Source organism: Spodoptera frugiperda, chromosome 25, assembly GCF_023101765.2.
Source record: "Spodoptera frugiperda isolate SF20-4 chromosome 25, AGI-APGP_CSIRO_Sfru_2.0, whole genome shotgun sequence".
Taxonomy (NCBI): domain Eukaryota; kingdom Metazoa; phylum Arthropoda; class Insecta; order Lepidoptera; family Noctuidae; genus Spodoptera; species Spodoptera frugiperda.
Genome location: NC_064236.1, coordinates 21,269,578 through 21,296,185, shown reverse-complemented (window position 1 = coordinate 21,296,185; position 26,608 = coordinate 21,269,578). Strand labels below are relative to the sequence as shown.

The 26,608-nt window shown below is 39.4% G+C and overlaps 2 protein-coding genes across 3 annotated transcripts; one reads left to right on the top strand and one right to left on the bottom strand.

The window, feature by feature from the left end:
- Nucleotides 1-10,910: 10,910 nt before the first annotated feature.
- LOC118265456 (uncharacterized) lies at nt 10,911-13,113 on the bottom strand. Of its 2 annotated transcripts, none has more exons than XM_035578342.2 (3): nt 12,670-13,113; nt 11,425-11,607; nt 10,911-11,111 (listed from the first exon to the last, which is right to left on the bottom strand). In XM_035578342.2, the coding sequence occupies exons 1-3, from the start codon at nt 12,885-12,887 to the stop codon at nt 10,949-10,951; spliced, it is 564 nt and encodes a 187-aa protein (XP_035434235.2). In that variant the 5' UTR covers nt 12,888-13,113; the 3' UTR covers nt 10,911-10,948. The 2 variants fall into 2 exon arrangements, with proteins under 2 accessions (XP_035434235.2, XP_035434241.1); XM_035578348.2 differs by having other exon boundaries at nt 10,911-11,131; nt 12,670-13,112.
- A 577-nt stretch (nt 13,114-13,690) lies between these two features.
- LOC118268272 (uncharacterized) lies at nt 13,691-24,759 on the top strand. The gene is made up of 6 exons (XM_035582700.2): nt 13,691-13,892; nt 14,136-14,391; nt 15,035-15,429; nt 20,966-21,358; nt 23,132-23,506; nt 23,630-24,759. The coding sequence occupies exons 2-6, from the start codon at nt 14,150-14,152 to the stop codon at nt 24,757-24,759; spliced, it is 2,535 nt and encodes an 844-aa protein (XP_035438593.2). The 5' UTR covers nt 13,691-13,892; nt 14,136-14,149.
- The last annotated feature ends 1,849 nt before the right edge of the window (nt 24,760-26,608 follow it).

The following is a 26,608-nucleotide window of genomic DNA, read 5'->3' as shown; positions in this document are numbered from 1 at the left end:
TGACGAGACACACGTGTTTTGAACCTAGTACTCCATTCGAACATAGCTAACAAATGTATGGAGAATCTCCAAGATACTTGGTGAAGCCTACCCCCGCTCCCTGGAGATGCGCGTACGGTGCAGGGCACTGTTCCGGGGACACAAATAAGAAGATAGGATAAAGGCCTTAGCTTGTAATAAAACCACATTCACATACCCGTTCGCTACTTTCACACTGCTACTCACCAAAATTCCACACTTTTTTTTTGAGGGGGGTAAAATCATCCAATGGCTTCTCATCTTGGGCGAGGCGAGAGGGAGTGTCAGACTCTTACTGACTAAAAACCACCCCGTTCCTTCTCTTGCTTTTCGAGCCGGAGCCCCGGTAAACCCGCTAGGTAGTCCGCAGCTCCGGAAAATTCCACACTACACACTGAACTTACTTATAGTCCAGTCATTATAGTAAGTTCACCTCGGAATTCGAGAAACCCAGCTATAATTTTGTATAAACTTGTTTAAAAACCTACATATGGTAGGATGTAAGCAACTCTTAAATTTTAAGGTCAAAGGTCCCAAAAATCGTATTTATGTGCTTTTTTGGAAATATCACATTTCCTATGGGTTTTTGGTATTTGCATTTAATATTAATTAATATTGTAGAATACAAAATTATCTACAACTTTTGTTTAAACCTTTTTTTATACGGTGAATCGTTTTCGAGATAGAGGGCGGAGAGCGCGCGGTCACTGAATCACATAAAAAAAATGTTTTTCAGCTAACTTATCCGTGGCGGTTGTCTATGGATAGGACATTAAAAAAGACGTTATGGTTCCTAAAACCATTTTTCGTCAAAATCAATTATTTGAAAGATAGACGCTTCCAAAGTGGAAAAACGAGTGTGTCCTGCCCTCTAACATTTATAATAAAAGCGTGAGAAAACTAAAAAAAATATATATGCTGTAGATTTCAATGGAAACTTTCAACGAAAATTGGTTTGAAAGAGCTGTCATTGTTAGTTTTAAAGAAATAATTCATTTTTTAAAAAACACACTCTATTTTCCGCTTTGGATAAGATGGCGCATGCGCGAACTCACGGCGCGGCGATGTTCGCCTTTAACATTACGCTATTCGTGTCCCAACGGTGCTAGCAGAGTTGTACAAAGTAATTTCGGTGAGTGTGCGTCCGAATTGCAGAATTTAATTCCGACTAGCCCGTTCCATCATCGGACGACCAGATGTACGGCAATGCGTCATCGATACATGGTGGATATCCCATCTATACGCACAAAATGTTTTGGAAGTACATTCATCATACGTACAGCTAAGGAATGGAATTCCCTGCCGGAGTCTGTGTTTCCCGAAAGCTACAACACTGGAATCTTTAAATCAAGAGTGAATAGGTTATTTCTAGTTAAGCGCGCTCCATCGTCGACCGTATCGTCGCTTCCCATCAGGTGAGATAGCGGTCAAGCGTGAACCTATAGATAATAAAAAAAACATAGTAATGTTACAGAAGTGAAATACAACAGGAGTGGTTCGAATAATTTGACATCGCTGCATTTTGTGGTGACCTACTGAAGGCGCGCGGTTGTAGTCGCCAGACATTGGTAATGTGCAGTTTGACGGACATTTTGTGAATATTTACATAAATAATACGGAATATGTATGCATGTACCCGCATACATATTCCGTCAAAGCGGAGTCATTACAGACAGTACGGACGGCGGGCGTCAGTTGAACTGAGAGCTATCGATTTGTTTGTAGTAGTACTTCTTCCGCGCGGTCCCAGGTTGTGTTCCCGGTATGGTACGGTGTCAACAATACAACCACGTTCCTCGTTGGTTGTGTACCTTTCTGCAGGTGAAAGAATGACCAAAATGGCCGCATTTTGAGTTGATCTACTGAACAGTGAAGGTGAAGTCGCGAGAGACTGACTGTGTACACATCTGCGGGCGGCAATACTCGTCGTACGCTACATTTCGTGACTGTTGACTCACTAGTTAACTATTTATTACTATTTCGTTACTTCAGTACGGACAGTAAAATATTACTTTAGTTAATGTGTTTGTTCATATCATACGTAGGTATACACTCAAGGTACAGACAGCGCATGCGCGAACACATTTTCATAGCTTGCATGTCTCTAACATCACGCTTTATTATCTAGAAGAGGTAGGCAGAGTTGTACATTATATTATTTAATTATCTGTAATACACATTGACGGCCCCGCTGGTGGAATGGTCGGAGGTACGACTACCGAACAAGAAGTCTCGGGGTCGGTATTAAAAAAATCAACAATCGTATGGAACCTGGAATAGTACCCGCTATATGTATATGGGCCCAAGACCAGGACATTCGTAACATTAGAGGAAGTTAGCGTTATGTCGCACCTGGCGCCTCTGTCTACCCCACTAGGGGCTTAGACGTCGTTATGTTGAGAACATAATATGTATGCAAACATTGTCCATGGTTAATTATAATGTTTTTTTTTATATATATATTTATATTTTTATTTACATTTGTTCTCCGCGGACTCTTGGTCCGTGCCCTTGTCATACAATTTGTTTTTATTTTTACAATAAAACTTATCAATATGGTATCTACGTTACACACTACAATTAACCACAACTATTAAATTATAACTACAGAAATACTTACGCATTAACATATTTGGCTTTCTTTTTATCCACTAAATTTAATTTACCGACGGCTCTGCCAAGTCAGCACCAACGTGCTGGGAGAGCCGACCTGCCCCAGCAGAAGGCACTCGTTCACGAGTATGACGTGTGTGTCAGCAATTGGTCCGGTCAACCATTTTGTTGGGAACGGAACAACCCAACACACAGCGCCACCGACTGTAGGACATTTATGTGTGCATGACGCCTCAACCCTTGTCGGGTGGGCTGACTTCAACAGAGCTTACAGAAGTCAAAGAGTTAACAATTATATAATTTAAAAAATAAATAATAAAACTACTAATAAAAATAAAAAAATATTATAATTTTGTACTGTAGTACTCAATCACAAGCCGCGAGTTTTACATACGCATACATATAGAGGGTCATTGACCCGCACATCGATACTTCGCCCGCGACTTCAGCCGCGCGGTCCCAGGTTGTGTTCCCGTATGAATAAAGATAAAATACTATAGCCTCGTTACTCGCTGGAATTTTAGCTTTCCAAACGTGAAAGAATTTTGGTAATCGCTTCATTTTGAGGTGATATAATAAAGCTGCGCGGTTAGATTGGCCACGGGTAGGATGGCGCATGCGCGAACACTCAGCCACGGCGCGGCGATGTTCAGTAGAGCGCTGCCTTACATGACAGAAGACTAATTTCATTGGCACGCTCTAGCACTGCTAACAAACTCTCAACCTCACCTGTAACTCAACACAACACGAGAATCAAACGAAAAAATTACTTTCCAAGCTTTCCCCCTCCTCAAATATTCCATCGTACACTTCGTTAAAATATGAACGCGATAAACGTCTTGCGGGAAACGTATGACCGACACAAAATGTACGAGATAAATCCTCCACTTGCCTTGTTCATTTTCTCGTTGGCAAATACAACTATAAGGTCTCGTGCCTCACTAAGCTAAGCTCTCATTTTGTCTGCACTAAGCTCCGTCTGACCTAGGCAGAACACAATCCCCGCAGAAGAAAAAAGAGGAATCACGAGCAGCGTTAATTATAGGAAATAATAAAACAAAACAAAAGCTCGCTAAATGCCATTTCATTTTAATGACAATCCTGCAGGACAATAATTTCTCTTTGGAAATTGTTTTACACGACATTGAACGGAGGGCGACTGTGGCGCTAAGTATATTGCGTTGTCAATAGAAATTATTGCAGTTTGCTTTTTTTTGCTTTATTGAACCTCAGCTTGTAACTATCTTTTTTTGTTATTCGACAGAGAGATCGATTAGACCAAAGTAACGCACTTGTAAATCCTCTGGTGTACCGGGCAACCATAGGCGGCATTGATTAAAAATAGGATTGGAGATGATTAACTCTATTTTCAAGATAGCTGTAATCTACTGTTTTTTTTTTTTGTTTATGAAAGGAATAGACGTATCACCTGATGGTAAGCAATCGCCGCCGCCCATGGACACTTTTGCCCTTTTTGGTAATTAGGAATTTAAGGGTTTTTGTTCGGGAATCGGGGATTGGGAAAATTGGGAAGGAGGGAATTGGGCCTCCGGTAACCTCACTCACACAACGAAACACAACGCAAGCGTTGTTTCGCGTCGGTTTTCGGTGAGGCCGTGGTATCACTCCGGTCGAGCCGGCCCATTCGTGCCGAAGCATGGCTCTCCCACATCTATAAAAGTTCTCACGAGAATTCTGTATGTATATAGGTACATACTATAGCTACTATACAAGTAGTTTTCAAACATAACTAATTGTTTTTATAGGAAAGGTGGCGCGCGGTATAATATTGAAAGTGGTCGATGCTCGGATAGCTGTCATCTCGCCAATACATATTAGCTATTGGTAGAATGTGGAATTAGAAAGAAAAGATTGGAATAGTTAAATAGGTGAGTTTCTAACTGTACAGTACTTGTTTTTACAATACTTTTCGAAAAGTAAAAAAATGTTTTAATCCAGTGGTTCCATATACAACCCACGTTTAGCGCGCGTCTGAGTTTTAGGCTGAATAATATATACAGTTAGTTGGAAGCGCGCGGCAACAAAACACTCGCTTAAGGGTACGTTTACGCTTAAGGGCACCATAGGTGTGCAGTGCTATTCTATATTGATGTGGATGCGCCTGGCTTCCACCAATCGTATTAATTGGTACACCTATGTGTACCATGCTACTTATCATAGGACTGGTGGAAACAAACTCAGCTAAGCTATGTTTTTTATATGGAAAGATTCGTGCTATGGATATGTGCTACGGATGGCTTCCCTACAATCGACACATCGTATACTCGAACTGCGTATCTTCCCCGCACAGCTACGTAGCTCAGTATCAGTAGAAACGGTCACATAGTATCACAGCTTAACAATTACATGTTCGTAGTATAGCTATTTAGCACATCTCTGATGGAAAAGCATACTAACGCTTGCCATCTGAACATAGGCTTACGAAGTTGAAGATCGCAGTATAAAAAGGTGATGTTCATAAGAGAACGATGTATATGCCATGCTATTAGAATATAATATGTATAGGCGCTCATTTGGCTCCTACGATACCCGCGGAAAGAATAACGTTGGACACAAATTTACTCAAAACCGCCGCAAACAATTAATTTCAGATGCAATACTTACTCGCGAGAATTTTAGCTTCCTGGTTACTGGGCTGGCTGGTTTAGGAACGTGAACTATTAAAGCATGGGTACATGCATACATACTCTGTCAAAGCGGAGTCATTACAGACAGTATGGACGGCGGGCGTCAGTTGAACTTTTTTTTTATGAAACATCGAGCAGACGTATTACCTGATGGTAAGCAATCGCCGCCGCCCATGGACACTTGAAACACCAGAGGCTTTACAAGTGCGTTACCGGCTTTTTGGGAGTTAGGAATTTAAGGGTTGTTGTTCGGGAATGTGGATGGGGAAGATTGGGAAGGGGGGAATTGGGCCTACGGTAACCTCACTCACACAACGAAACACAAGCAACACTCCGGTCGAGCCGGCCCATTCGTGCCGAAGCATGGCTCTCCCACACTTCTCCCACACTTGAACTGAGAGAGATTTGTTTATAGTAGTACTTCTTCCGCGCGGTCCCAGGTTGTGTTCCCGGTATGATACGGTGTCAACAATACAACCACGTTATTCGTCGTCGACGAGAGACTGACTGACAGTCCATCACCGGACGAGGCACTTCGTCTGATAACAATATGTTATCTGTAGGTACCTATGTCAGTTCGTACAACACCCGTAGAAGATATTAAGGATGGTGACTTTAGAGAAATGTTTAATCTCTTTACTCAACATCAGCAGTCGTCATTAACATAATGTAACATAACGTAATAAACGTAAATGTTACGTTTAAATTGCAAACTGTGTGCACTGCCTACCCTTTGAAATAAATCCTATCCTACTAATAATATTATAAATGCGAAAGTTTGTGAGGATGGATGTATGTTTGTTACTCTTTCACGAAAAAACTACTGAACGGATTTGGATGAAAGTTTACAGCAATATAGGTTATTCGTCAGAATAACACATAGGCTCCAATTTATAATGATTTTATGTAGTTTTGGTCATAATACAACGATACGTGTCAATTAAGTCGGAATAAAATCTTCCATCTGAGAGCTATCTTGGCGTGCGCTGTCTAAACCAATGGAGTTACATAAAGATGATGTACCGCAGAATTAATTGTCTTAAGTAGATCTAAATAAAAGTCCGCGACAGCATATATCTACCTTTTATGTGCAAGCCAGTACAACCAAAATTGTGAACCATAAATCTAATTAAATTTGGTACTATTTTACAATGCACATCTATACTAATATTATACCTAAAGAGGTAAAGTTTGTAAGTTTGCATGTAATGGGTAATCTCTGGAACTAATGATCCAATCCTAACTGGTAGAAAGATACATTATTCCTGAGTGCTATAGGTTATAAATTATTTTTATAACATGTAGGTACAATCACAACTTTTGTCTAGCAAGTCGGACAGAAATAGCTCATAAAACAGAATAATATGCATGCGCTGCCTAAACAGTTGTTTAAAATTTAAAACAATGTATGGCAATCTGGTTTGTCTTAATGATTTCTACAAAAAAGTCCGTTCTCATATTTCTATCTTTTTATATTTTATCTTTTATAGGTCTTTTATTGTTTTAAAAAAATAAACATACTTTGGTTATTTGGTTATTTAAGCAACAAAATATTAATTATTATCAAAATAAATTATTTTAGAATCACAAGGACATCATACAGATAAGATTTGCCATTTACAGCATGTCAATAGGTCATACAGTTTAGGAGATAATGTAAAATTACTAAAAAGCAAAATGCCGCAAGGAAGGAATATTAAAAAAAAACAGTATTTTTAAAAAAAATGTCACGTAACTTAATGATATAGGTAACATTTCATTTTATAACTACATCTATACGCATGCATATGAACTACTTAGGTAAGGCTCAACTGTGCGAATAGGATCATAGTAGTGTCGGTATGTACAGAAAGATGTCGCTTTACAAAAAAATATAAGCAATAGCTTATATTTTAAAGGATATTATGACGAATTAAATATTTTATGATTATGTTATTTAGATGTAAAATAATTTTGCATTTCGATACCTTGGCGATAATTGGCAAACCAGCTATCATATTTTTGTTCCATAATAATCTTAACAAAAAAATAATAATAATAACAAAATGTGGAGTTGGCTGGTTTGCCAATAAAATTAAGGTAACGATTTATAAGTTAGTAAATTAGAAATCTAGTACAACATAGTTGGGTTCCACTTGGCTTGTATTGCCTTCTATTCGACTAAAACTCTGTGGCAAAAACTTACCGCAGTTAATCATGTTTAGGTTATGTACTAAAAATATTACCTACTACACAAAAGCGTGGCAGATTCGAGATATCCGAATTTTAAGTATTTTGAGGTTATGTCACAAATGCATATAATTGCATACAGTTACAATACCACTATCTTTCAAATTCTTGATACCGAACTCCTTTATGAAATTCTTTAGCTACAGTAAAATGGGGTGAATAGGGATCGAGAGGTGAATAGGGACAGAAGAGGGGTGAATAGATACTATGAAGAATTTCCCTACACCTATTCACCCCTCTTCTGTCCCTATTCACCTCTCGATCCCTATTCATCCCATTTTACGGTACTTTATGTCACCCACCTCACTGTTCACGGTGGGTAGACAAGACAGGAATTAAAATATCAAAGTAACGATTAGTTAAAACTGTGTCGACCCCCTTCTGTTATATTCTCAACATAACGACGTCTAAGCCCCTAGTGGGGTAGACAGCGGCGCCAGGTGCGACATAACGCTAACTTCCTCTAATGTTACGAATGTCATGGTCTTGGGCCCATATACATACTATATTATAGCGGGTACTATTCCAGGTTCCATACGATTGTTGATTTTTTTAATACCGACCCCGAGACTTCTTGTTCGGTAGTCGTACCTCCGACCATTCCACCAGCGGGGCCGTCAATGTGTATTAAAGTTAATTAAATAATATAATGTACAACTCTGCCTACCTCTTCTAGATAAAAAAGCGTGATGTTAGAGACATGCGAGCTGTGAAAATGTGTTCGCGCATGCGCTGTCTGTACCTTGAGTGTATACCTACGTATGATATGAACAAACACATTAACTAAAGTAATATTTTACTGTCCGTACTGAAGTAACGAAATAGTAATAAATAGTTAACTAGTGAGTCAACAGTCACGAAATGTAGCGTACGACGAGTATTGCCGCCCGCAGATGTGTACACAGGCAGTCTCTCGCGACTTCACCTTCACTGTTCAGTAGATCAACTCAAAATGCGGCGATTTTGGTCATTCTTTCACCTGCAGAAAGGTAAACAACCAACGAGGAACGTGGTTGTATTGTTGACACCGTGCCATACCGGGAACACAACCTGGGACCGCGCGGAAGAAGTACTACTACAAACAAATCGATAGCTCTCAGTTCAACTGACGCCCGCCGTCCGTACTGTCTGTAATGATTCCGCTTTGACGGAATATGTATGCATGTACCCATTTATGTAAATATTCACAAAATGTCCGTCAAACTGCACATTACCAATGTCTGGCGACTACAACCGCGCGCCTTCAGTAGGTCACCACTAAATGCAGCGATGTCAAATTATTCGAACCACTCCTGTTGTATTTCACTTCTGTAACATTACTATGTTTTTTTTATTATCTATAGGTTCACGCTTGACCGCTATCTCACCTGATGGGAAGCGACGATGCGGTCGACGATGGAGCGCGCTTACCTAGAAGTAACCTATTCACTCTTGATTTGAAGATTCCAGGGTTGTAGCTTTCAGGAAACACAGACTCCGGCAGGGAATTCCCTTCCTTAGCTGTACGTATGATGAATGTACTTCCAAAACGTTTTGTGCGTATAGATGGGATATCCACTATGTATCGATGACGCATTGCCGTACGCCTGGTCGTCCGATGATGGAACGGGCTAGTCGGAATTAAATTGTGCAATTCGGACGCACACTCACCGAAATTACTTTGTACAACTCTGCTAGCACCGTTGGGACACGAATAGCGTAATGTTAAAGGGGAACATCGCTGCGCCGTGGCCAAGTGTTCGCGCATGCGCTGTGCTACCCGGGGCTAATCTAACCGCGCGCCTTTAATAGATCGCCTCAAATTGTACGGATTTTCAAAATTCTTTCACTTGTAGCAAGCTAAACTACCAGCGAATAACGTGGAGACAGCATTCTGTCTTGTACTCATACGGGAACACAACCTGGGACCGCGCGGCTCAAGTCGCCGGCGAAGTATCGATGTACGGGTCAGTGACCTTTATTTGAGTGCCGCCCATACATACCCACTACACCAAAGGAGTCACGTTGTCAATGCTACAAATCACGACTACTTTATGTATGCATGTACCCGATTGTACCCATTTATGTAAATATTCACAAAATGTCCGTCAAACTGCACATTACCAATGTCTGGCGACTACAACCGCGCACCTTCAGTAGGTCACCACAAAATGCAGCGATTTCCAAAATTCTTTCACGAGGAGAAAGCTAAGATTTCAGCGAGTACCGAGGCTACAGTATTTTATCTTTATTCATACGGGAACACAACCTGGGACCGCGCGGCTGAAGTCGTGGGCGGTGTTTCAATGTCGGGTCGGTGACCCAGTGCGTACAACTTGTGACTCGTTATCATATTTTACATAACGTCACACCTTTTAAGCTCCAAACGGGGTAGGCAGAGACTCTTGAAATGTAACACCGACCGAGACATTTATTTTCACCTAGTCTTAGGAGCGACATAAGTCGAGACTCTAAAATTACAGTTATTTGATAAAAACCAAAACTACAATATCTCTATAATAAGATTTTGCCCGATATGGGAATCGAATCACCCCTCGGGCCAACGAGACAGTCAATGTAATATATTTCATCTAATATGTATTTAATATGAACCTAGAAGGCTGCTGACACCTTCGCGACACAAAAGGCGCAATGTTAAGGCAGCACTCTACTGAACATCGCCGCGCCGTGGCTGAGTGTTCGCGCATGCGCCATCCTACCCGTGGCTAGTTCAACCGCGCGGCTTTAATGTATCAACTCAAAATGCAGCTATTTTCAAAATTCTTTCGGCGTATGGAAAGGTAAAATTTTAGAGAGTAACGTGGTGATATTGTTGATTCTTTATAGTGTTGGAACAGAAGCTAGACGCACGCGGTGCACTCCGCGCGGCGCAGCAACAAGCTACGGGCAGCGGTGACAGGCCGTTGTCACCCGTATTGCTACGGAATAAGGTTGGAATTGTGAATGAAATATAAAAGACAGATTGGAGTAATAGAGTGAAAACAGTGTAATTTCAATAATGCCTGTGTCCAGCAGTGGACGGAAACTGGCCAATGCTAACGTTGAATAAGAAAAGTACAATAAAGCTGATGACACACAAGGTGGACTGCCTCGTCGGTCGAGTGGTCGCAAGTCTGCCGGGCAAAGTTCTCGGGTTCGATTCCCAGGTCGGACACAGTATTGTTGCGCTTTTTCGGCTTTTCGAAAAATTCTCAGAATTAGTTAGTAGTCTGGAATAAAATTGTGCCCAGTATATGGCAATAGGCTCACCCCCTACTGCAAGGAACTTATAACACAAATAATGATGATAAGTGTGTGCACATTACGGCACGTAATGCCACCGTACACAGTGACATTTCGTGCCGTAATGTGCATTGTGCATCTCTGCCTACTATAAAAGGCCGTGGCAGTAATAACACACACAAGGTTTAATATTTTATTAGTTACGTTATCATTATTTTTCACATACAATTGCCATACTTATTTACTGGCTTTGTGAGGAGGGAGAGCCAAGGTATTGGTACCTTGGTTCTCCGTGCTGGATAGCAATTGCGGCGTAGTCTTTTAGGTTTGGGCATTGATACTGGGAATAACTCTTCCGTGGACAGTCTTGGTAAGATTGTCCTGGAATAAAACATTTGAATCTGTAATTGAAAAAGAAATACACCTTTGTAGTCCTTGAAGGCATTAACATCGTGGCGTTTTCTCATCTGTTAAATCACAAACAAATAGTTTTTCCTGCAAGTTTATCTAGGTAGAACATTAATGAGACCAAGCTTAATCTTAAATCAATAAATAAGTTCACGATTTTTAATGGGATTTTAATGTTATTTGTGGTTCGGAAAATAATTCCATTAAAACAGCACAAGCTACGGAATAAATAATTAATCAGTAATAGACTCTCCTACTTAGGTAATAAGATCCATATTAAACTTACTTTGTAATCCAGTCAACAGTCATGCACACTGCGAAATACATATGTACCATAGTTTTGGCCACAATAGCGAGGAACACGACAAAGTTTGCAAACAGGAAGCATAGAAGGGTAGCAATGTCTTTCACCGTGCGACTGAAGTAGTTGTCCTTGCTGTGTGTGACGAATCCTCTTAATGGGCAGTACCTGTAATAAACATCAATAATAATCTATTATAAGTAGCATGTGACAGTCCATTACCGGACGAAGCACTTCGTCTGAAAACATTTTTCATAATATCCACGCTTAGCAGGCGTGTTGGGCACCACAGGTTAAAAAGTTAAGAGTTGTCAAAAAGAGCTGTTGCCCAGTTTCTGACAATTGCATTATTTAGTCTGAATATCAGTTATAACAACACCTTGTTACTTAGAAGTTTTTTACTTTTTTAATATTTTTACTCAACATCAACAGTCGTTCGTCTAACATAACTGAAGAAACGTTACTGCCAACACTGAAATAAATAGCGTGAAACCATGTAAAATTTTGTTTATAACTACATCTATAAGTTTGCCAATGAACTACTTAGATGGGCTCAACTGTACGAAATAATCGTAGTAGTGCGGGTCTGGCCTAAAAGATGTCGCTTTATAAAAAAAATTTAAATTAACATGAGTCGAAGATTTATATATTTCATTTATAAGTTAGTCTATCAGAAAACGTAAAAGCTGTGTTTTTATCCACAATTCTAGCTAAACATCAGCTAAGTTTATTGAACCATTGCACTGTTCCTAACTATACACATAAGTAACGTACACTGAAATGAATAGCTACAATGTGATAGGGGTGAAACTTCTAACCCGTTACGGCTGAGTACTACATCTAATTGTATCGACAAAAAAAATATGGGGTGTTGAACCCACTCGCCCTAAAAATTATGGCTATTTTAATATTAACTTTATGTGATATCAAAGGTTTTATGCGTCGTAGAAACAAAAAAAAACGACAAACGGTAGCTAAATATAACCTTGGCTAACTAATTTATTACTCTTTTCATATGTTTGATAATGTTTTGATGAGAAAAAACATCATTTCTGAATTATTTTTAAAGAAAAAATCGCTATTTTTCAATATTTTCAATTGGGGTTTCAACACCCCATATTATTATTTTTTGTCGATAAAATTAGATGTAGTACTCAGCCTTAACGGGTTAGAAGTCCCACCCCTATCACATTGTATAATATTTATAGTAGTAATAGTAAGTCATAATACCTCAAATTGTATCCAGCACAAGAATCGTACAAATTTTCTACGAAATGTACAACATAGTTGGGCTCCACGTGGCTCGTATTGCCCACTACTCGACTGAAACTGTCGGTCAGAAACACACCACAACCACTGTGCTTAAAATTTGGAATACATCTAGTACATAAGAATCTGTACTGGTCGTTAAGCCTGTCAGTCGCCCAACTACGATACCTGGACGGCATCCTTGTGGCTTCTCTAATCTTTCAAATATCATTACTGTTTTGAATTTTTTTTAGCTTCATGTATATTTACAGCAGATTAGTTGCGAATTTGATGTAGGATTTGTTCAAAAAGCAAAACAAATCCTATCAATTTCGCAGCTGTCTGCGATACTTATTACACTCTTTGACGTAATGTGACACTTTGGTCCATGGCAGAGAGTATGAAATTCTATGCGCCATGATACCCCATACACTACTAGCTTAGATACTTTTTGGGTCAAATGATGAGGTTGACCTTGAAACTCATCAGTCATCAGTTCAATCAAAGTGATTTCTAGTGTGTGAGTTTACTTAGTTTTATTACGAGTACCTACTTTTTTCTATAACCAAACAACGTCATAGATTTTAAATTAAATATTATTTTGTTGTAATATACAAGAAAAAATTCCGACAGTATAATATTGGAGAACCGTCTAATGTGATAAAGGTTCTCTATTGAATACTAACAAGCTCCGTGCAGAGCATCCGCCAATCTGGAAGTCATAAGCGAATATATTATGTAGGTCAAATCATACGAGAGTTAAACTAAAAACATATCGGTGCGGATGTCATCTAACTTTGTATTTTATAGATGTTTATCGTCTCCAACCACTAATGTCCGATACCACATAAATAACCTTCTTTCAATGATTAAAATTTAAAAGGTTAACCTAGAGAAGTTGGCACACGCACACATGTCTTCCCCTAACCCTTTGGGGGTTATTATACTCATACTTATTATACTCTTTGTTATACTCTTTGCCCTATACTTATTATACTCTTTGCACACGTCCGCTGTCACAAATATAGGAAATCATGGCATAAACAATGTTTGTGTTTGTAAAACTAAATAATCTAACAACAATTATGTGAATCACCACATAATTATTCCCAATAATGACGACGCTTGCTAAGGAACACACGAAACAGTAAATATTATTCAGTTCCATTCAGGTATGTGACAAAATGTGCAGTGCACAGGTTACGGTATGTGATTATTTATTTAACAAAATAATTTAAATGAAACGTGATAATTTTTCGTGTACAACAATAAACTTCAATGTAGGTAGGTACCTACCTACTGATCTCCATGGTGCAAAACATCAGTTACTTTTTACCTTTTATATCATTGATTGGTATACGTACATGTTTATAGAGTCTAGATTTACTGGTTCTTCTGGATTTAGACTATCATCAAGACACAGCAAATACAACTTCACTTCATTTCAGATGTCTGCTACATCATGGAAAGCTCCACCCAAGACAGTTTTGATCCAGTCCTGATCGCACAAAGCGAATCGTCACTATCCTTGAGCTCAAGTTCAGAAGAAAATATTAAAGTGATATCTTATTTGGATAGTAATTATCAAATAACGGGTTCAAAACATTATTTGTACTGTTACGTACCTGATAGATATAGTAGTACACAGACAAAGCAACCTGCTTATACTTCGGATGACTCCAGCGATGAAGAGATAATGATATGGTATGCTCGATTTTATTTTCGTGTCGAACTTATCATTGTAGCTCTGAGGGTCAAGAAATGAGGACGACTCATCTCATGCATGAGGGTTCAGGTTTGAAATCTACGAACGGCAAGTACTAATATGTCTTTTTCCTAGTTATATGTTCTTTCTAAGGTAATTTAGACACTACTGTCAAAGGGTGAAGGAAAATATCGTGAAGAAACCTGAGCTTATACTTATAGATTATAGGTAAGTTTGAAATCGCCAATCCGCCTTGAGCAAACGTGGTGATTAATGCTCAAACCTTCTCCTTTACTCAGCATTGGTTGTTGATGATGATGCTTACGATTCACATTTCAACAGGCTTCCTTAGTTTCTCTTGAATGTGGTATTTTGTATAAAAACTATAGGTATTATAGTAGCAAGGGAAAGGGTAGGAAGGCCGTTGCCCTGCAGTGGGACGATCATGGCTGAAATTGAAATTGAATAATAGCATATTTTATTTCCTGCAAAGTATCGTTATCGGTGTGTATTTAACAGCAGTGAATTACACAGTAGAGTTCCCAATTTTACGTATTGTTGTTCATTTCTTTCGAATAATGACGTCGTTGGTCCCCGCATCATTAGTTTTACTTTTCAAATATCAGTTTAATTATGTTTTAGTAATAGTAATAGATCAGTGAGCGTGGGCAGCGACACGAGCCACTATACGGACTTGAGGGACCATAGCCATGGCACAACACACGGGCATCGATACATTGTATACAGACTGTCTCAGCAGAACCAAACCGAAAGCTATAATATGCGAAGAGAGAGAATGAGGAACAAGGAACCAGTAGTTGTCATTGACAATCTGTACGGTAAACATGATATAAAATCGATGGTAAATCAAATTCTAGCAAGAAATGAATTCTCCAAGGTTTCCTCACTCTATGTGGTGGTACCGACGTCAGAGGAGGATGTTTCCAAACCTGTGAAGACACCTCCCCGGTCTTCGATTTGTGTACAGTTATCAAATCATCATAACTGGAACGAAAATGACGAGATTGATGAAATAGGTCAGTTTATTATATTATTTAAAATTTTATTTTAGGGTATTTTATTAGAGACAATTTCGAAATTAGAAACTCAGACTGCCAATAAGGATCTTTTTGGGACGGGGTAGATAGATCACCCTATGGTAAATGACCGCGTAAAAATCACGTAGGTACATAAAACAAACTCAATGCATTTATTTCAATAAACCTTTAGGGACGATGGTTTTCAAATTGTAGGAGTAAAAAAAATCACGAAGTCGGGCGTCGTATTGCGCGTTGCTAACGAGCAGCAAATAAAAAAACTTGAGTCCGTAGCAGCGATTCCTACCGCCGGTTTGCGTTTGGAAAAACCAAAAGGTCGTAGGCCGCGTATCCTCGTCAAGGACGTCCCTGGTTCTATGGAGGACGCCGCATTTTTGACCTCCCTTTACCGTCAAAACATTAGTGGGGAATTCGAAGTTAAGGAGCAAGATTTTATTAAATCTATATACATTACATAATGGGCGAAAGTGGATAGGCGTTGAAATAGACGCTAATATTCTTAAACACTTAGTTTCCACAAAAGACAAACTTTTCATTGATTGAAATAGTTAAATGCCACTTGTGTCAGCAGTTCGGCCACGTAAGGAAACATTGTACGGTTAAAACACCCACCTGCGGTAATTGTGCTGAGGCGCATGAAACAGACAACTGCCCTCATATAAAAAATAAAAATTTTGTTCCAACATTCGTGGCGTGCAAACGTTTCAAAAAACCTCACGACCACCGTTATGGTTCGCCTGAGTGTGGCACCTACAAAGCTAAACTCGAACAACTCATATTAAACACAACTTATTAAATATGTAATAATATGGATAGGTTGACTATAGGACAACTAAATCTACATAACAACAGGGTTGCGACGTCCGAGTTAGATAAACTAATAGTCGACTATCAGCTTGACATTGTACTTGTTCAAGAACACAGGCACAGGGTAGTGCAGCTGAACAGTAGGTCGCGAGCTGGAATTTACGCCACGAGATCACCTAATTTCACAGTAACATCTATAACTAATTTAATGACGTCACACTGTGCCGTGGCGGAGATTGCCAAAAACTTTAAACTTTACGCTGTGAGCTGTTACTTTCAATATTCTGACTCAGTTACTCCTCACATTCATCACCTTCGTCACGTCTTGCAGTCGCTTGCAGGCTCCAAAATTATAATTGGCGCCGACGTTAATGCGTCTTCATCCTTGTGGTATGGCAAAGTTAGGGCTACTGACATGGAGCGGCGTTGTGCCGTTGAAGAATACAACACCCCTGATGCACCAAGTACTTTTTACAGCCAAATGGGCGAATCTTGTATTGACGTCACACTTTCTTTTCGAACGTTAGCTTGGATAGGTGGCGTGTCCTACCGGATGCGTCATGTAGGTGACAATCGCCTGATCGTGTACGAGTTTGTCTCGGGATTACTCTAGAGTCCAACACTTTGCAGTAGTGGCTTTAGATATAAAACTAAGGGCGCGGACTGGAACTTCTTTAGCTTATTATTTGCATCTCAGGCCACAGACTTTACTCGCAGAGACCTTTCGGCCGAAGAAGGTGCTGAAATCATGTCGGATACTTTTACTTACTGTGCCGACATTGCGTTTGGTCGCGGATCCTTGACCAGTACGCGCAGATGTGACTGGTGGAATAATTATCTAGTCGAACAACGTAAATGCTTTCGTAGAGCGTGCAAACAATTAAATAGACTAAAGAAACGTAAAGTTACTGGTTTTGCATTTGATGAAGCATTAATTGCGTTTAGAGTTGCCAGGTCATGCTATAGGGATTCAGTGGAGAAAGCTAAGGGTAACCTGTTGCGGAGAGTAGTGCAGAGGCTGGATAGCGAGGGTCCGTGGTCGCCTCTGTACCATGAGTTCAAAGCCAACAGATTCGTCCATCTGGCGTTCGTACAGAACATAAAAGTCAACAATGTTCACACCACTGGTATTGAGGAGACAACGGAAGTTCTACTCGATGAACTCATCCCTGACGATGTATCCGAGACAGACAATGATTATCATCAACAGATTAGGTCGTGGGCAGCTATACTGCCTGATTCACCGGTGTCTAATCTACCTTCCATCAATGAGCTCGTAACTGTTATTAAAACGTTGCCTTTAAATAAATCGTCTGGTGAGGATAAAGTTTCAAATAAAATGATAACCATTCAAATAAAATGATTAGCTTTAGAAGCATGCAAATCTGCGGCTGATGCCGTCCTGTCTGTCTTTAATCGTTGTATAGCGGAGGGTGTCTTTCGTCGTATATGGCGACGTGGATTCATTCGCATAATACCTAAGAATGGAAATAAACTACCCGATGACCCTAAGTCATACCGGCCTATTACGCTTTTACCATCATTAGGAAAACTCCTTGAGCGGCTTATCGTTCCTCGTTTGCTGCCCGGTGGACCGAAATTTCACAATAATCAATTTGGTTTTACTGTGGGTAAATCTACTGTAGACGCGGCACTCTCTGTGCGAACCATAGTGACTTCATCTGAGCAAAAATATGTAGTAGGCATTTTTCTAGACATTTCCGGTGCCTTTGATAATACGTGGTGGCCAATGCTACTCCTTAAACTGAAAGGTCGTGGTTGCTTTAGTAACATATACAAACTAATATACACTTATTTTCTTCACGCTTCTGTAAAACTGAAACTTGGTAATTTTTCTCGGTCAAAGTCGTTGTCAATGGGATGTCCTCAGGGCTCGGTTATTGGCCCGTATCTGTGGAATTTAGGGTTTGATGATTTGCTCGCGACCCCCCTTCCTTCTGGTTGTACATTGACTGGATATGCGGATGATGGCCTTTTGTTAATACAATCAAATACCCGCGCCGGACTAGAGAATTTAGCTAAAGACTGCTTCAGTAGGATGTTGCGATGGGGCGAACGTAATCGATTAACTTTTGCACCCCATAAAACCTATCTGTCCAGTTCAACATATTAATACGAGCATTGTAATGATTCCCTAGTCGCAAATAAATCATCATCAAGTGAAGACGTTTGTTGTTTTTTTCTAAAACACCTCAATAGTGCAAACAAACTGAACCCTTACTACAATAAACATATGGTCCATAACGAGCCGCCGCATTCCTTAGATAAGGATTCAACTTGTTTACAAGTAAATTAGTGAATGAAGCTATTTATAGAAATATAACAAATTGCAACATATTAAACTTTTATACGAAGTGTTTTACGTGAACTTTTACGTATTTAATTGTGGAAAATGACGTCGCCAACTCAAGAATAATCCAAATATTTATCTACGTTAGAAGATGTGGCTAATACGATACGGAAAGCGCAAGTTAACATAAAAAAGTGTCCTAAACAGCGATTGACAGCAAGTTATGTTAAAGCGAGAATAAAAGCCATAGAAGAAGATTGGAATGTGTTCAAACAAACGCATTTAGTATTTTAGTTTTAAGTAAAATTTCCGTGGTGCTTGGCGACTGGGCTTCTCACAGTTGTGTAGTCTCTTTTGTGCCTTAAGGCTTAAGTCATTCTGTCTCCTGCATTAAATTCACCGAGGGAAGTGGAAACTAATATAAACGAATAACATCTTCTGATTTGTTTCGTAGCGGGATCCAAGACAGTCATTCATTTCCCTGGGACGCGCCGGAATTCAGTGCTCCGGTGTTTTCATGTTTGTATCTACTGTAGATCCTGGCTTACAGGAGTTGCAGCGGTATGGGAGGTTGTGGCGGGCTTATCCCAATAAAAAAAAACATTTAGGGACTTTTGAAACGTAATAAAAATAAATAAATTTAAAAAATTAAAAAACCCGACTGCATAAAAAACACTTTAAATAAAAACTGAAAAGTAAAAAACAAGCTTAGTCTAAAAGTGTAGATAGCAATGCTATTACCATAAAATTAAATAATTTCATAATCAATACACAAAAAATAATAAGCCTATTGAGTGCAACAGTCGGGACCCATATTGAATGATTTTAGTCTAGTTTATTTAATGGGTCCCGACTGTTGCACTCAATTATGTTTCGCATAAGATTATTATTTTTTGTGTATTGATTATGAAATTATTTAATTTTATGGTAATAGCATTGCTATCTACACTTTTAGACTAAGCTTGTTTTTTACTTTTCAGTTTTTATTTAAAGTGTTTTTTATGCAGTCGGGTTTTTTAATTTTTTAAATTTATTTATTTTTATTTAACACTTTTTAGTTAGTTATAATACGGCTATGTGTTTCTTAAGATTTCACCCGCGACACGAGAGAACTACTTCCAATACCAAGATAATAAAAAAATAACACACGTCGATCCAGTTATTTTAGATTGATTGCGTAACACAAAGAGAGTAAAGGAATTAGAAAAAGAAGAAGGATTAAGGGCAGTAAAATTTACTATTTACAAATTTCGTAAACGGTCTAATTCTTTAAAAGAATTTTCGTCGTGTGGACTATTTAATTTTTTTTTTTTTGGATCTTTTATTGTGAGGGGTTTTTGTCCGTAATAGTATTAATCCTTATCCTTTTAAATAGTCTATTAATTTTCTACATTAAATGAAGATAAAATTTGCTCTTTACACTGTTTCAAAATTTCTACTAGTTTTAGACAAAAAACGGTCTTTACAGTTGACGCGTCGCATGGGCTATAGGTAAACGACTATGTAGATAGATTCCTTATTTAACGTTCAGCAAAGCGAGGGCGGGTCGCTAGTCCTTTATTTATAAATAAATTCATTGTAAATAATTTAGTTAAGACGTACTTTTATTATCACTTTTCACTTTTAAGTTCAGACACCGCTAGTCAATCGCGTCGCGTAGTACCTATACGAGTATTTAGTTTGGATAATAAAGTACATAATTGCACATAGTATTTTTTTCTATATGTCAGTGATATACCATTTTGGAATCCTCATGATGAGCTCTTTAATTTGATACCCATATTGTAGCAAATAAAAAAAATTTTTTTTTTTTTACTCCTATCTAGGGCGCCTCACGGCCGCCATGTTGGTTTTTGTTTTACGTCACATATCTAATAACACTTGGGTAATTAAGACGAATCCAACGATACCCTGATTGTCGAAATCCATCAAGCCGTTTCGAAGAAATGAGGTAATAAAGAATATTAGGCTCATACATACAAGATACGCGCGAAAAACATAACCCTTCCTTGGCAGTCGGGTAAAAATGAGGTAATAAAGAATATTAGGCTCATACATACAAGATACGCGCGAAAAACATAACCCTTCCTTGGCAGTCGGGTAAAAATGGAATGATCCGTTAGTTTGTCTGTCAGTACCGCTAGGTTAGTAATGTTAAAAGAATCGGTCCAGTAGTTTTTGTGTGAAGTCGTTACATAGGTACATGCATACAAAAACGCAAATGTTTCTTCTTTGTCGTCCTACTAAAATTATAAATGCAAAATTCTGTTTGTTTGTTACTCCTTCACGCAAAAACTTTTGAACAGGGGTAGATAAAGTAGCCAGATAAAGTACCCAAAACTGGAGTTCAAAACTAGATATATTCTTAAAACTAAGAATAATTTTTATAATTTACAGAATTACCTACTCCAAAAACGCATAGTTTAAAGATATCAACAAAAGGCAAAAAGTTTTGCTTGGAAGGTTTACAAGACACATTATCGTCTTTCAATGAAGAGGAAAGTAAGAGTAAGGTCAAATGCTCAAATATGATAAAAATGCTCAATAAGCATATAAAGAAAGAAATGGTAGAAAAGGCGTTAATTACAGAAGAAAAACTATTGATAGAAAAAAGAGAGAAGGCAACGAAGAACAAGCTGTGTCAAATAACTACTCCTGTAGAAATGGTTCGAAAATTCCCACGACGTATAAGTGATGACACGGCTGTCATCGACCAAGCACGCTCCCATTACACCAATGAATCATCGAATGTTGTATCTGATATAATCACTCCTCTACTAGTAAACCAAGGTAACGTGTGCGAAGTTAATAAGTTTAGTAAGTAAATATGTACTTAGCCTTAAGGTATCGAGATTTTACCGCCGTGGGATTTAGAGGCGACGGCGACGCGCCCATGCGCGTCACCGAGACAAATTGCGTGGCGGGACGAGCTCCGACCCGATTTTATGGCGGAATGGCAGCAACGACTTTCGCAACCGAGGTCTTTTTTTTCAAAGGGGAAAATCATCCAATGACTTCTCTCGCCAGGGCAAGGCGAGAGGGAGTGTCAGACACTTACTGACTAAAAACCACCCCGTTCCTACTCCTGCTTGTCGAGCCGGAGCCCCGGTAAACCCGCTAGGTAGTCCGCAGCTCCGGATTAAGCATCAGCCCTACTGGGCCCCATCTGTGGTGGTCTGACGGCTCTTTGAGGCGCGTGCGGAACGCAACGCGCCGCACGCACGGGTCTGGTTCTGGTCGGGCGACGAGCTACCTTTGCTCGCCGTCCGCAGACCCGCTCTTACGGTGGCCGGCGATCGTCACGCGATCCCCGACGCCCGGAGTGTCCTTCGCGTCGGATGGGGCGTGAGGAGGTTCGTTCCCTCACGCGTCCCGCCTCCTCCTTAGCTAGCATGACTGCTTCGCAGAAGGAGGCGGCATCCTCCATCCATTGACACAAAACAAAGGAGAATGCTCAAAAAAAACCCAGGCCCGGCGCAAACTATACGTATCTCAGTTTATCAGTATAAATGAGTAATGAAATGCTATATAGGTACCATCATCGAAAACAATGGCTAAATATTGAAAATTGATATTTATTTTTTAGCATGGATTAATTTTTATCATTGTTTTGATTTATGAAACTTAGTAATATCTCTTTATTTTATTGAGTTAATACGCTTCGTATACGCCGTGAGCATCAATTACAGATCACCCCCTCATCAATACAGCGTGATATAAGACGTTTTATATAGTAGAGGTAATGGCAGAAATCCAATTGGCGAATATTATTGTTCATGCATACATGGGAAAAGGACGCTCGGTTGTTGTGTCCATGTGATGTCCATCATATACTACCTTGGGTGGGCAAGGCACCAAGATGGTTTTGCAAATCCCGCACTTTCACTACAAAACGTAATATAAGATGTAGAACTAAAATTATTGAACTTTGAATAATCTGATACATAATGTTTTGATAATGTATACATTTGTTTTAATACGTTCTACTCGTAATATCCTTTAAATATTATCATCATACCAGCCGAAAAACGTCCACTGCTGATCGATTTAAATATAGTCCCTGACAAAAAACAAATAGCAATTTCCTACATTTAGCCATCGTTTTCGACGATGGTACCTATACGGGATTTTATTACACATTTATACTGATAAACTGAGATACAAATCGTTTGCGCCGGGCCTGGGTTTTTTTCCCATACTTCGTGAGCATTCTCCTTTGATAAGAAATTACTTGCTATTTTAAAACGAATGATATTTCTGCCATTATTAGTCTTTATATATGATAACTGATGTATTGACAACTGATTAAAACTAAAACTACTAAAATCCAACCAGTATTTTTTTATTTATTGATGTTTTTGTAATAAATTCGGGATTTTTTTTACCAAAACCAAAAATGTTGAATATCTCAGAAACTAGCCACTTTCCGCCCAAAGACCTCAGAGCTAATTTTGTAGGAAATTAGTTGTATTATCACCTCCCGACAGGAATACGTCGAATTCAAAGTCACCCTGTATAATGTGACATGAATTTACCAGTTTTAAGTAATTTGTGTTTTTATAGGTTTGAAATGTGGTACACATCAAAGAAGGCCGGTAATGGTAAACGTGACGCAACAAGCATCAATCGTATCCATGAACCGCGAGTGCTCGGTAGCTCCATGTCAGCTGTCTACTGTTGGCCGCGGACGCCGCAACGCTATACAATTGGATGAATGTCCGATACGGGCAGACTGTCGTCCAGCAGAAAACCAAGATGACGGGGACGCTAACGAGCCCCCAGATATTGGTATGTGTGGTTGCTGCCCTGAGAAATTCAAGCAAATGTTAAAACAAGCACTAGCAGAAAAAGCAAATAATTTGAAGTCCACAGGATGTGGTGGCATTGAATTTGACCTGCCGCTGGAGTCGGTGATTAATGAAAACAATTATTTAAATGGTATTTTTTTATTTTTAATAGATTACGTATACTATTCATTTAATTTTGGTTACTTTTCGTGTAATATAATTTACTATATTTTGAAAATAAATTAGAATCATAATGGCTCCTAAATATTTTTAGGTAATGAAAATGGTGACTGTCAAAATCCTGAACCAGAGTGCGAAGATACAAGTGCAGGGTGTACGTGTAGTGGTAAAAAAAAGCGCATGTCATGCCCATGTGAATTATTTCCACTGCCTATATCTAAAACTAGTAATGGTCCAAAAGATGGGACTAGATCGTTAAGCTGCCAGTGCTGTAATTGTATAGAATCTAAACTGAAATTTTGTGCTGGTGTTAAAAACTTAGGGTCATGTACAATGGAAGTAGTTGGACCCGCCGGGGGAATTTCACTAATAGAACCCAACGGAACTTACACTCAAGCAGGCATGATTCAGAGCCAGGTCGCTACTAGCACAGATGAGGAACCTCCTCAAAAGGAATGTGATTGTGAGGACAAAAAGCCACAATCCTTTATGAGTGGACTAAGTAAATGGTATACTAAGAATTTTTGTGAATGTCCTTGCCAAGATCCCGAACCTGAGCCTGAGCTTGAGCCTCAAGTTGTGCTTAGGCGAAAACCAGATCCTGACATTTGCATTGCACCAACTCCTGGAATCACAATTGTGCCAGATCCAGAAGTCGACGAAGAAGCACAGAGACGAAACGCTGAAATGATGGAAGAAAGAAGGAGATTTAAAGATAAATCAGATAGTACACATGCAGTATCTGGATTCAGATTGTTTAAGAAGAAAGCGCAGCCCCCAGCCAATCAAGAGCCACCACAAGTAGAGCTTACAATGGAAGAGGCTGTCAGGTACTATGCTAGTTTAAATCCAGAGATTATACAAGATTTTATCCCACCACCAATAATCATCCGCGAAAAAGTTGAATTTAAAGAGTGTAAATGTGACGAGAAGAAGAAGAAAAAGAAGAAAGCTAAGAAAGAAACGGTTGTCATATGTGAATGTCCCATTGACTCCGAGCCACTCACGGCGCCAGAATCAGATCAAAATCCAGTAGTAGTGGTGGTTCCTGATTCTATGTTACAAACTGAGAACAACATTGAGACTGACGAGCCACAGAGTGAGACACCTGAACCTCCAGGAGAAGGACCAACCGGAGGTATCAAGTTGGCTATGCCTGGCAAAGGTTCCGGATCTAAGGGTCTTCAGAATCTATATTGCTTCGATAAAGATAAAATGGACTAAAACTCATTAATTAAAACTCCATACGAAAATGAATCGGTTCTATAATTTGCGTTTCTTATACTGAATCTATTAAGATCAAGATTCTTGCAACGCATTTTGTGATATTTTAAACAATTCATCTGATAAGATCTTATTAGTTATAAATTTATAATAAATATTTTACAGAACCGCCGCTCACAAACTTTGTTAAGTTTCATTTTTTAATACATAAATTCTTTGGTACCATCAAACCTATCTATATTAATTAGATAGGATTTAATTTATACAAAGATATTTCCGCATCAGGGGGCCTACTCTAATTCAACGAAAAACGAAATTTCGTCCAAAACTTCGCAAATTTCGTACTATAATTCCATTTATTGCGAACCTTTGTGAACAAAAATAAACGAATGAAATGAAGATAAATAAATAGATTTTGATTTGAAATTAAAAATAAAACGTTATTTTAAGTAATTTAATTAGTAAATCAATAAAACCTACGGCCGAAAATTAAACGAAACTTCGGATTCGAGAACCGGAGTAGGCCCCCAGACTTATTTCAAACCTCTCTAATAAGGTGGTAATGATAATTAGCGGGTTTACCGGGGATCCGGCTCGAAGGCAGAAGTAATGGGTGTTTTTAGTCAGTAAGGCTAAGAACTCACGGAGCGATTTTCACTCGCGCCCGCCGCGGTGGCAGAACTGCGGTTTTATTTCCAACTCACGAGACCGATTGTTTGCGCGGTTACACAGCCGCCGCGGTTGCGATTATCGCCCGCAAACGTGGCGGTCGATGATCGCAAGACTGACGAGCAGTTAACGATCAGTTGAAGTCCAGACTGCCATGGACACACATCAGAAACGGGCTGTTGCGTTATACTTACTTCACAGAAGAATAAAAAAGAAGACCCAAAAGGTTCTGGGTGCATGCATTGATTCAGGATAGATATCATTATGGATTATTTGTTACCTTTATTAGTGAATTAAACATACATATCGTCACGCCTTTAATCCCCGTAGGGGTAGGCAGAGGTGCACATTATGGCACATAATGCCACTGTACAATGCACACCCACTTTTCACAATTTATGTTGTAAGTCCCATGTAATAGGTGGTGAGCCTATTGCCATATATCTGGCACATTTCCAGACTCCGTGCTACCACTGAGAAATTTTCGAAAATACGAAAAATGCCCAGTAATTCTTCGAATTAAAGAAAGACGAAAAATCCAATCGACCGCAGAGCGCGCGATTTTCATCCGCAACCCGCCAAGGCTGCGGGTGACCGCGGTCCCCGCGATTCTACGAGCTCCCCGCCGGTGCAGCGGGACCCGCAAACAAACGCGCAGACTGCGGGCGTAAACCGCGTCGTGAAATGTGCTTTAATTTTTTACATGTATAGGTATCTGCACTCTACGGAAGCTGCGGGCCCGCAACCGCGGCGGGCGCGGGTGAAAATCGCTCCGTGAGTTCTTAGCCTAAAAGTCTGACACTCCATCTCGCCTCGCCCAAGGCGGGAGAAGTCATTGGATGACTATTCCCCTTTAAAAAAAATGATAACATTGCTGGTATATTTCGAATACTTCAGACAGTTTTTGTTTATTTCGAAGACAAATTATAATGAGCAATATAGGGGATAGGTATTGCCCAGGCCTACTACTTATACAACAAAACTTAGTCGTTTGATTGCACAGTTGGAGCAACTCTTTGTGTGATCCACAAATTACTTATTATTCGGGGTTTGAATGTGATGTGTATGTGGACTTGTATGTTTGTAAACGTGCTCACTACACGGAGGAAAATCCTAGAGTGGGATAAGGTTTTTATTTACGTCCATTAGTTTGGAAAATTAGCCTAGGCAGTATTTTTAC

Excerpts from the sequence above, each read along its gene's own strand:
- LOC118265456 (XM_035578342.2), bottom strand. The coding sequence starts at position 12,887 with ATGCCGTCCAGGTATCGTAGTTGGGCGACTGACAGGCTTAACGACCAG. Across the intron at positions 11,608-12,669 it reads TGTGCTGGATACAATTTGAG|GTACTGCCCATTAAGAGGAT; the intron begins GTATTATGACTT and ends TGTTTATTACAG. Across the intron at positions 11,112-11,424 it reads ACTGTTGACTGGATTACAAA|GACAATCTTACCAAGACTGT; the intron begins GTAAGTTTAATA and ends GTTTTATTCCAG.
- LOC118268272 (XM_035582700.2), top strand. The coding sequence starts at position 14,150 with ATGGAAAGCTCCACCCAAGACAGTTTTGATCCAGTCCTGATCGCACAA. Across the intron at positions 15,430-20,965 it reads TGACGAGATTGATGAAATAG|AATTACCTACTCCAAAAACG; the intron begins GTCAGTTTATTA and ends TATAATTTACAG. Across the intron at positions 23,507-23,629 it reads TGAAAACAATTATTTAAATG|GTAATGAAAATGGTGACTGT; the intron begins GTATTTTTTTAT and ends AAATATTTTTAG.